This window comes from Chlamydotis macqueenii, chromosome 7, assembly GCF_036417535.1.
Source record: "Chlamydotis macqueenii isolate bChlMac1 chromosome 7, bChlMac1.mat, whole genome shotgun sequence".
In the NCBI taxonomy this organism is placed as follows: Eukaryota; Metazoa; Chordata; class Aves; order Otidiformes; family Otididae; genus Chlamydotis; species Chlamydotis macqueenii.
In genome coordinates, this window is record NC_141562.1 from 6600205 (window position 1) to 6612312 (window position 12108).

At 44.9% G+C, this 12108-nt stretch overlaps 1 protein-coding gene across 2 annotated transcripts in view; it reads left to right on the plus strand.

Moving 5' to 3' along the window:
* The first annotated feature begins 2543 nt into the window (after nucleotides 1–2543).
* The window catches only part of NRG3 (neuregulin 3), a 400436-nt gene continuing 390871 nt past the window's right edge, over nucleotides 2544–12108 (plus strand). For both annotated transcript variants that reach the window (XM_086752050.1, XM_086752051.1), the window contains exon 1: nucleotides 2544–3238. In XM_086752050.1, the coding sequence (XP_086608176.1) occupies nucleotides 2548–3238 (691 nt within the window). In that variant the 5' untranslated portion in view covers nucleotides 2544–2547. The remainder of the gene's footprint in view (nucleotides 3239–12108) is intronic.

Consider the following 12108-nt stretch of genomic DNA (forward strand, 5'->3'; position numbering starts at 1 on the left):
ATTTTTGTTGTGTTCTGTTCTCCCAAGAAGTAGGTACAAATTGTTTGAGAATGAATACAAAGAATGATTCATATCGAGCTTATGAACAGCAATATGGTTGTGGAAGAGGCAGGAGCTAAAGAACATTTGTACAGGCAATGCAAAGCCCAGAGCAGGACAAAGGTATTCATAGTCTACAAGGAAGGTGAGGACTGTGCAGGACAGGCACTCATGACTGAAACTACCTGATTGCAGATTTCCATAAGAAATCTGGGATTTCGTAGAATCGGTGACAAAGCTTCCCTGGATTCCCAAGACTTCCCTGTCTTACTCATTTGCTTGTTCTACTGGGCATCCATTTGTGTACTGGGCAATGCTCATGTGGTTGTTTCTTAATGCTTTCTCCTAATCGTTTTGCCTTTTCATCGGAGGATTAGAAACCTATTTATTCGTGTTTTCCAAAGCCAAAGTGCTTTTTTTTTTTTTTTTATGAGAAAGTGGTTAAACACTTGTTTAACCTTGTACCTGATAAACCACTTCCACAGATTCTCCTGATAGCTGTTAGCACAGACCTTAGAGGAGCTGTCAAACTCCAGTTGGATTGCTTGAAGTGACAATAATCTAGATGTGTAGTTAATGTAATTTTGATATTGTATTATAAATGCTATTAGCATTCATTCTGAAGAAAAAAAAATCAAGCAGATACGTTTCCATTGCAATATTTGTTTTTTCTATATTTGCTTGTATATATACAGACCAAATACATTTCACTGTTTGTTTCCAACTTTCCTGCTCAATTGTTCTGTATAATATTAATGTACTTTTAAATGTATGACTAAAGAAATTATGTGTTGATACCAGGAAATGATACCTATTAAGTAACAGTTCAGAAGAAAGGTTAAAACCTTCTGTAATAATTTTATAGACCATTTTCTGAAATTTTGGAAATGGTGATAAACCTATCCTTTGGTACACTCCTGTTAACCCTTCAGTGACCACCTCAGCTCTTTAAATGTTTTGTCCAGTAAGTGAATGGAAAGCATGCACTGCTGACCCCATTGAACTTGGAGTAGATTAAACAGCTGTAGTGGTTTCAGTATCAAAACTTGTCTGGCCACGTCCTGAGAGCTGCAACCTCAGTAGTGCCTGTGTCCCCGGCTGCTGAGGAGGCCCATCCTTTTGTTGCAGGTGCCTTTCAGGAACAACAACAACAGAATGCTGTTTATTGTTAGTTATCGGATAGCAATCACCCTCGGAAAACATCTAGTCCTGAGCCCTGGCCTTTCGCTGGGAATCGTCCCTCCAAGTGCCTCCCTCACGCACATCCCTCGCCGCTCCCCCCACTCGTGTCTTTTTTGACACAGAGCCTACTGGATTGCTACCACAGGATGGGTTCAGGGCCCCCCCATGTCTTTTTTCTTTTTCTTTCCTTTCTTTCCTTTCCTAGGCTCCGCTTGCCGTAGCATACACCCTCCCAAGGGGTTTGCCTGGATCATTTATTTATCTGGTGCGCATTAAGAAGCCACCATTAGGCTGTGGTGGGAGGCGCCTTACCCCGCGCTAGCCCGCCTGCCTTGCGCTGCCATAGGAATACACAATCGAACCGAAGCTGCAAGCTTGGCAGGAGCTGCCTCTGCGTGCCTATTTATTTGCCGGATCCGTATTTTTTTTTTTTTTTCCGACTGGGTCACTGCCGCCTCCTTTCCAGGGTTTCATCTTATTTTTTTTCCCGTGTCTGTGTGTGGATTTTATATATATATATATTTTCTTTTTTTTCGGGAACCCTCGCCGGAGTTTCGATGCCGAGCCAGACTTAGCGCGGGTGCGGAGGAGCTGCGCGGAGCCGTGTCGCCTGCCCCGGGCCCCGCCCGCGGATCGGCCTCCCTGGCCCGGCGCCGGCCGCGGGTTGGCCGCGGGGCCGCGGAGTGGCGGGTGGGGTGCGCTGCGCCGCGCCGCCGCCTCCCCGCTGAGCAGCCGGGGGATGCTGCTGCGCCGCGGCCCGGCATAGGCGGGAGCCCGGCGGGCGGGGGAGGGAGCGGAGGGAAGGAAGGAAGGAAGACGGAAAGAAACGATCCCCCAGCCCCGAGGGGAGAGGAAAAAGAGGAGAGGCGAGAAGGAGCGTGGATGTGAAGGAATGTGCCTGCCCGCCGCCGGAGCCGCACGCTTGGGATAAAAAAAAAAAAAAAAAAAAAAAAAAAAGAAAAAAAAGATAAATTGAGGAGGCTGATTCCGGATTCTTGCGACTTACTACCTGGAGGGGAAGGAAAAAAAAAAAAAAAAGGAAAGACCTGAGAGCGGAGGGAGAAGGAGAGCGAAGAGGCTGAAGCGCGCAGCACACGAGGAGGGCGCCCGGCTGATGGCGCGGCCGTCCCGCTGACTCCGCGGCCGCGGGAGGCTGCGCGGCGCGGGGCATGCCATGCCGGCGGCGTGACTGAGCGGGGCGCTCCGCTGCGCCGCGCTCCCCTCCGCCCCGCTCCGCTCTCCTCCGCCCCCCTCCGCCGCATGCCGCCGGCAGCCGCGGCGCGCTGATGCCCCGGGGCCGCGGCGGCGCTGCGGACGGCCCCTAGGATGAGCGAGGGAGCTGCCGGCCCCGCGGCTCCCGGGGCGGCAGAGGCAGCGGCGGCGGCGGGGGGCCCGGGCGGGGATGGAGCCGGGGGGCCGCCGCGGGAGCTGCGCTGCAGCGACTGCATCGTCTGGAACCGGCAGCAGACGTGGCTGTGCGTGGTGCCCCTCTTCATCGGCTTCATCGGCCTGGGGCTCAGCCTCATGCTGCTCAAGTGGATCGTGGTGGGCTCCGTCAAGGAGTACGTCCCCACCGAGCTGATGGACGCGAAGGGCGTGGGGCAGGACCCTTTCTTCCTCTCCAAGCCCACCGCTCCCCCCCGCGGCGCGGAGACCACCGCCGCCGCCACACCGCGGCCGCCCAGCCGCGTCAGCCCCCGCCTCACCACCATGAGCCGGGCTCCCCCGCGGCCCCCCGGCACCCGCGGCCCGGCGCGGGGCGGCCCCCGGCCCACGGCGGCGCGGCACCCTGCCGCACCCCACACGGCGCCACCCGCCAGCGGCCCCCCCGGCCGCGGCGCCCGGCCGCCGCCCGCCGTCCCCAGCACCCCGCCGCTGCCCGCCTGGCCCACTGCGGCACACGCTACCTCCTCCTACAAGATCTACGTCCACGACTCGGCGCCGTCCTGGACCTTGTCTCCCTTCCAGGAGTCTACCACCGCCGCCACGCCGGAGCCCAGCACGACCCCCAAAATCCGTAAGTGAAGCCGGCTGCCCCGCGCTCTCCGGGCGCCCGCTTGCTCGCGTCCCCTCCGCCGAAACCCGGTGCGTGCCAAGCGCCGGGGCGATGCCTCGGTCGGAGGCTGCCGTCGCGTCCGGGAGAGACGCGGGTTGGCCGTGCGGGTGCTGCCCGGCGGGAGGCCGGAGAGCTCCGAAGTTTGCAGTTCTTCTCTCCCTCCCCTGCTCGCAGCACCCCCACCCCCCCGCCAAGTTCCCTGTTTGTGTGATGGGTGGTGAGGCAGGAGCAGCCATTTGAGGTGACTACATCTCACTGTGATTTTTAGGAAAGACGCAGACCCCCCCCCCCCCCCCCCCCCCCGCCTTTCCAATCCAGGCTGGGCTGCGGAAAGGGAGATTTAGGAGATGCCGGGAGGTGTCTGAGCGAGAGAGACACCTGATGACCACCCCTGGCAGCGGCGGCTCCCAGCAGGGGCCGTGGGGCGAGCAGTCCTCGGGAGGTGCGGGGTAGGTTGTGCCTGTGCCTGTGCCTCTCTGCCGGGGAGGGAGCTTGGCTTTCCGCTGTCACCTCCCTTGAAATAGACGAGAGCGGGCTCCGGGAGGATGCTCTCTCCGTCCCAGAGCCGCCGCCAGGAGGGAGGAGGGGGCACCCCGCGAGTATGCAAGGCGCAGCCGAACGCTTTCCCGGCTCCTCTGTGTAGGCACGGCACCGTCTTGGCGTAACTGACTGGGTTTTTTTTAGGCAGAGGAGGGGGCTAGTTCCCCGATTGATGCTCGGTGGCTGACTCTCCCACCCTCCCAGGCACAAACCTAAGGATTCGGGCTAAATCCGAAAAATCATTTGGTCTGTGTGCATCAACTTGCAGCTTCTCGTAAAGGTTATCTAGGACAAATGCGATCCGTGCCAAAAGAACTTCTGTGCGGTGCTATTTAGTGAGACGCTCAATTATACCGTATTACAGTCATCTTCTGCGTTTTCTTGCATGCAGTAGAGAAAATGAGAAGCCCTGTGTCCTCCATTAACTCTTTATTGCTTCTGGTAGGAACCTCAATTCGACTGAATACTACCACCTGAATTGCTTTTAGAGCCCAGGGCTCCCCTTTTTGTGTGCTAATGTATGACTGTTCCGCTGGAGGATTTTGTTAGCAAGTCACTTGAACTTTATTTTGTCCCTTAGATTTTATTTGCTGATGAGGGAGGCAATCAGTATATGCAGAGTGACTGATCTTGTGAATTGAAAAAATCCAGAGAAGAACAGCAAATTGGACGTGTATGTGTGAGTGTGTGGGTGTGCAGGTGGTGGATGACTGGGAATGATTACAAATAAAACTGTCACTAAATCAGAAGAGCAAACAAGGCAGTAACTCGCTTTCCCAGTGTCTGCTACAGTAATTGGGAGAAAACCATCCCTTACAGGTGTGTTTGCGCCTGCTGGCTCTGTAGGTGCGACCTAAGAAAGTCAGATGTTACCAGAAGAAAAATCTCCTGTGGAGCTGAACCCTACCCATTTCACTTAGGTGTAGGGAGCAGCACAGGGCACTTTTTAAAAACAAAACAGCAAAGGGAGCCTGATTTTCAACGTGTCGCAGTTTTCAAGCGTTATGTGAACTAGGTATGTTACATGGCATTTCAAACTGCTGTGACCTGTGTGTGTCTGAATGCTGCCTGGGCTTGCCAGGTGGGATCTGTCAAGGTCTCTCTTGGAATCTCTTCCTTTCTCTCCTATCTGTCTTGTTGGATACGTAAGAGAAATCCACAGAATTTCAACCCCTCCATGCTGTCTCCTTACAAGGTATAGAAGGCAATGATATCCTGATTAATAAATAATGTTCAGCTGGCAGGACTCTCCTCCACACAAGACACGTAAAGGAAGAAGAAAACCCACAATCTTGAAATGTTCCTGGCAGTTGCAGTCTCGTAACTAGTATTTGTTTTAGGGAGACTGCTAATACCTTTTACAGCAGGGTGTTTCCCCTCATTAAACAGAGCTCAGTTATAGGATGAAGCGCAAGAAGTGCAAATCCAGCAGAAATTGACCCTGTTTGGGCACATTGATAGCACAGATTATCATTAATGGAAGATTAAATAGATTACATAAAAAAGGATTTGAATTTGTAGGACATGTGGAAATTTTTTTTAAAGCCTGCAGCTGTACTTTCCTGATACGTATAAGCATCTCTGAGGATACATGTAAAATTCTCTTGAGGCTGCAGTATCCACTGGAGGGGAGAAGGAGAAGAAATGCATTCTTTCTGCCATGAACTGCTGACGTGGTGTGACCCCAAAGCAAATATCTGCATCTGCCTCTAACAACTCTTAGAAAGAAAGGGAATTTTTAAAAACAAATTCATCCTAATTTCCCAGGCTGAGCTGCGTGTTCTTTCTGTGCCCATTGCTCCAGCTGCTATTGAAATGAAAGTCATGAATCCCGTTGTGCCGTGTGAATACAAATCTGACGTGACAAATCTGATGCCCCAGCTTTCAAAATAGTGCACACCCTTGTGTGATCCTCTGGCTTGGCAAGGCACATGTGTGGACAGAGTCATAGGTTATTTAGCGTTTCACAGCTTTTAAGAGAAGAAGCAGCTGTCTTTATTTATACCGGTTCGTGTTGCAGCTTATTTAATTGTTTTAACAGCTTAAAATGGGCTCAAAATATGACTTAGGAAAATGGAAGGCAAATTGGGAGTTATTTCTCCAGAAAGCCAGATGATTGCCCACCTGAAATAAATGTTAGTAAAGCCTTTTCTCTGTGTGTGTATTCATCTGAGGAGATGTTGTGAAATCTCTCACTTTTTTGTGGGTGTGCATAATGACAATAATTCTTGGTTGTGTTTCACTCAAAGTCAAGCTATCTGTTAGCTGCTTTGAAAGTTCTTGATGAAGATCCTCCAGGTTCTGACTAAGCAAAAGCCACTTACTCATCAAATCTCGCTTTGTGTCTTGTGCTTGTGTGTTTCTCATGATCATGCATGGACTGTGGCTCTTCAGCATGAGCCTCTTTATCCAGCGCTCAACATAAAAATCAATCATTGATTTAGAGGTCCGGCCTGTAGATCAGAAAAATCAACCAACTGACTGGAACGCATCAGTGAGGTTTTATTTTTATCAAGCCATTGGTTTCATTTCTGAAGAGTCATGCCCTGATTTTTCCAATATGCATTTTTCATGGTATTCTGGGTTCTTCAGTAATGTTATTATCTTTAAATTGAGATGGTGTACTTATAAGAATTCCTGTGTGAATTCAGCTATGAAATAGCACTGTGGTTTCTCTTGTGTTCATATGACCAAAGGCTAATGTGGAGAACTGAGGTCAGGCAGGTGGGGCTCAACTAATGCTTAGGAACCAAGGAAAGAGATGTTACAGAACTCTTAATCGATATATCTTTTGCAGTCCAATTGCGACCTTTTTTTATGACTCCAGACTGCAGCCTGAGTATACTTTGATTTCCTGCTAAAGATTTTCTGGTCTAGTCGTTTATCCTAGTCATATCTCTGTCAGTTTGTTATGCACGGCATGGGTTCAAGTAACAAGCATCTGGCAGCTGAACTGTTACCAACACTTGACATTTTTGAAAAAGCTGTTTGTTTTATTTTGCACTGACTCAAATATCTTTTTCACATTGAGGATGACACTTAGATGGAACTGCGGGGTTTTCACCAACTGGAGGGTGTTGTGGGAGGTGCCAAACCATAGTAAAACCAGCCCTACTCTTCCCGGAGCTCTTAAACTATCTGCCAACAAATGACATGTATCTGTGAACACTGTGCGTTGTGATCATGAGCTGTCATTGAAATCGAGGGGAGCGCACATGACTGTAGAGCATGTGCCTTTAGCATTGACTAAGATTGATGTCAGTTATTTATCAATTTGTAATGCATCGAAAGCTGTTGAATTGGAAAAAAGAATACTGAAGTGAACAACTGGGAGCTCTAAAAGTATTTGCTTCTTCCTTGTTCCCACTTACTTTCTATTCACATACCATGAGTCAACATACCACAGACTTGATTGGATTTGTGTTTCCCATCTTAAATGCTTGTCAACAGGAAGACATCTGTCAAGATAAAAATAATAAATACATAATTGTAGTCACACCACTGAAGTGGAAGTCACTGTAATTTTATTTTTCCTATTTTACAGCTATAGCTTGCTTCATCTGTTTCAATGAAGTTGGATGACACTGGACTTAATTCCATTTTCCATCTATAATCCCCTTTGTAGTTAGGAACTAGCACAGTTATCACCGAGTCCATAAGGAACTGGAATGTTTAACTAAAAGTCCCACTCACAGATATGATTCTGTTCAGATGTATTTCCTCTGTATTCCTTTTATTGGAGTGTTTGTTGCAATCCCATGACCTAAGAGAGCTTTCACAGCGCTGGTGTGATGAGAGGAAAGGATATGGCTGAAATTATACCACGCTGCCTTTTAACCCTGAAGAAAATTCTTTTGGGGGCTGTAAGGTTTCTCATTACATTGATTTAACCTGCGATCACTGGTAAAAGCAAAGCCTTGCGTTTTATTTGGCATATTTTTTTAGCATCTATACAAGGACATTATGTGATATATTATATGTTGACAACAGAGTACCATTATTAAATTAAAGTATTGATTCATTGCAAAGTATTATGCTAAAGTAATGTCAGTGGTTTGTCTAAACCCACAGAAAATGGAGATTAAAAATTAAAGCAAAAGACCTGTCTCTATCTACAGTATTGTGTCTAGTGTTGCAGTACATTTATCATCTGACTCACTGCTTTGAAACGTCCTGCGAAGTCCAGTAAATACACGGATTGGTATGGATTTGGCTTTGACTTTTCCTTTAAATTCTGTAGCTCATGTGGCTTTCAGGAAGTACCCAAAGCATACTAGTGTTTGATTTTGCTGATTTCTCCCATGACTTGTTTACAAACAAACTGACCAAGGAAAGGTGCCTAGTAAAATGGTGTAGGGCTGCCTGGTCAGACACATAAATAAATAAATAAAACCCAGAGACTCTTTTATGTCTCTGAGCCTGATGATTTCTTTTTGAGATTCTTTGTGGTTTTGGCAAGTTTGCAATATTCCCATCTTAACTATGGACGTGTGTGCATGCACATGCGCACACGCGCACAAAATAGAAGGTTTTTTGTACGTTTACATGGTACCTGTTTTCAAGGAGGATCGGGACCTCAAAGCCTGTAGTAACTTCAGGACCAGTCTTTGCTAAGCCAGACAGCAGCTTTGATTGTGGTGCTTGTTCTTGCAGTGCAGTTCAGAAAAGAAACCCGGAGGTTTCATTGTAGCTAACTAGACTGAATGCCAAGGTAGCATCTTGTTTAATTTGAAAGTCTCATTCAGGTGCTGCTGTGTGGAGGGGATTTGTTGTCACTGTTACTATTAAGCACAGGTACATTTACTTTTACATTACAAGAGTAGAAAAAACACAGTTAGGAAAACAAGAAGATACTTTGTGTTATGGAGACGATTTTTTACTCTAAGGATCTTAGTTCTTGGATCGATATGGTGAGGGTTAGAAGTGTCTTTTAATAAGGTGCCTGTGCTCCAGATCAGCACTGGGGCTGTGTTTTCTCATTGCTCAGAATGAAATTTCCAAGGTGGACAGCTCTTAAACCCACTTTTATACTTTTACCTTCCCCTTCATACCTAATCTCAGGCCACTCCACCGAGTGAAGTACAGCTTCAGTGGAGGACAGCAGCTTCATGTGAGGGCTGAGCAGGCGGGCTTGCTAGGCGAGGGCACTTCTGCCCAGGACAAGCATAGAGCATGGGCATTCAGACAGACTTCTAGGTAACACATCGGGAAAGCAAATGCACATAGCTGGACAAGTGCTTTTTGAGTGGGTTGTTACTTCTATCACACGGGTTTCTGGTTCCCCTTGGTAAAATGCGTTAAAGATGAGAAGAATGAATAAAGCAGCCACGAGGAAAATTAAAATAGCAACTGCATTTATACATTTCAGTGTCTTTTTCACAGGAGAAATACTTAATTGGATCAAGTCTTCTTGCTGAAATTTGGTAATAACAGGGAAAAATACATTTACTAAATGCTTATTGGTAGCTATTTAAATATTTGTTTCTGAAACTTTATCAATATACTCAATATTACTCTACTAATATTTAAAAATGTAAATAAAATATGTAAAACCTACAAAATTCTTTGAGTATTCTATCTTTTCTGTCCTCCAAGGGCAGTATTTTGCTTTTCCAAAGGTGTGTTTCTCATGTGGCGTGTAAGGAGGAGAATTCCATGACTTTCAGGTCTTTTTAACACCATATTACTCCTATTTTTTTAATTTCTTTTTTTTTTTTGTAGTGTAGTTCTTATGACTACTGACTGTAGGAGACAAATTATTCCACTTCAAAGATAATTCACTTCATATCATATTTAGCAACTGATTTTTAAGTCCAAATTGATTATGTTTTTTCTTCAGAGTAATTTGATTTTTGTATTTCTGCAAGAACTAAACCTTTGGGAAAAGCTTAGGTAGAATGGGAGAGGCTTGCTGTCAGTTAAAAACCTAACTGGGTAAAAAGATAAAGTCAAACTTTGGTCTGAAATACCTGAAGAAATTCTTGCTTTTGTCTCTGTAAAATAGGCCCAACACCTTGCAAGATCTCCTGTTTTAGCTTTAACATCTCCTTTTTGTTTGTTACTTTTTGGGTTTATGTCTTTTCCTTTTAAGATTTGAATTTATCTCTTGGCAATTCTAAGGGCTTTTCACGGAGGCATTTTGTAACTTTGTTAGCAAAGAATTGAGGAAAAAATAACCTGATCATATTCTGTGTAGAAGCTGTGCTGAATTACGTAGTTTAGAATCTTTGGTTTTCATAATGAGATTGCTATATGGCCCAATTTGGCAAAACATATAAGCCCAATTTAGGGTGTGCGAGTGATGCATTTTCTCTTTTGTAGAGTTATGCATCTGCAGAATCAGGGTCAATTTATGTGAACAGCTGTGTGAATAAATCTGTTACTGTGTCTTAGATTGCAGTGTGAATGCTTACAAAACATGCATGTGTAAGTAAATGTACATCAACTTTAAAGTGCTGCTTTTAAAACGTGTCAGCATTGTTTAGATGTGCTTATTAGAACTGAGTTTCCATTACTGCAGTTTCTTTTTTGTGTGTGTTTAGCACTACCATGAAAAATATAACATTATCCTGTTTATTCTTTGCCTGAAATATGTTCTGTAGCAAAATCTTTATGTTACAGGGAACAGTAGTTGGTTAGCTGTAGACTGTCACAAGACATGTGGGTCATGAATTTTTTTGCATGTCACTTTTTAATGATTTCCTTACCTGATTTTTTAAATGGTATTCTGGAAAATAATACCTCTAGCTTTGTACAGTTTTTCTCTGTATTACTTAGTAAGCTAGATATATGCCAACACTGACTTTTTCCTAAAGCTTATAGATAGGAAATGTTTTCTAAGACATTAGAGATGGCAACTTGTATTTTAAGATTCAGTTATTTTCTGAAACCACAAGTATGAAATTATCCTTGCATTGTTCATTTCACAGCATCATTACTTTAAAGTTCAAGATTCTAGTTCAGTAGGAACTGAGCCTTGATTGCTGGTTGTTACCAGACAGAGGGGCTATAGCACTGTGTAACAGCAAACCATTAAATTAGTATTAATAACAAATAACCTCTTTTCCAGATCTGGTTATTCTCACTGATGTCAGAACTCGTAAAGCAAGCGTTTGAGATAAGATGGGGGTTTTTCTTTTGGAAGGGTCTTGGTGGTCTGTTTTTACTGCAATGACAAGGTTTTTTTTTTTTCCAATGTGGTTGGCAAAGAAGGTAGAAAACGTACAATCTAACCAGCAGTTGCTGTGCTGTTTCTAAATGTAATCAGGATTTTAACAAAAACCTTATATATAAGTGTTGCTAACCTGCAAAATTGTGCTGCACTGTGCAATGCTGATGTTTACTTATGTCTCCCAGTTTAATTCATAATAAAATAGCATTTCTGATAGGGTGCTCAGAGTGGCTGAGCCTTGTAGCTAGCCAGCCTTCTCAGTGGTTGAGTAATACTGTTGAATATTAAAAACAAGATGTAGGGAATCTTTCTTCCCCCCTCCCCACCCCCCCCCCCGAATTACAGTACAAGTGGTGAGAGGGTTATCGTTAAAATAGCACTAAGCTATCCCAGAAGTCTTGTCTTGGGATTGACTGTGTAATACTTGCCACAAACAATCTGTTAAGTGTCTTCCAAAGGGGTGTGCTTTGTTAGTGTTTTTTAAGAGTAGTGTTGTGTGGAGAGCAAATTAATTTTCTTGTTCAATCTGTCAGTGAATTTAGAAAAGAGAAACAAGATTTTTGTTTGAAACCTAGAGCTAAGCTGCACTGACGTGGTACGATGATTTTCCTGCCATTTACCAGTATCAAATATGAAGGCTTTGCACTTTCAGGGTTCAGTGGGTAGCGGGTTCAGGAACTTAACTGGGGGGATTATTCTGATGAATGTCAGTGCTCCTGATTTAGAAGGGTAGAGGTACTTTTATAATTATTTCCTAAGTAGCTAAACCACATTAGTCTTTAGCCTGAAATCTGGCCCAGCTACATGAGAGCCATAGCGTTGAAGTTCAATCCTTTCATTTATTTTTTTTAATAACTAAAAAGCCAAAATGTTATGCATAAACCCAAACTGCGTAAGGAAAAAGTTGTTGCTGTATGTGTTTCTTTTTGCTTTTATATTTCAGTCTTTATTTGATAACTTATGTTACTAGAGCATATCATACGTTTGACAGGGTCAGCTACTTATTTATAAGACTGTATCTCAGTGTAATAAAGTTGATTGTAGTTAAGTTTCCATCTGTCAAAAATGTTAGTCAGAAAAATACAGGTTTTGCAAACTAAAACAATTTATAAATTGTAGC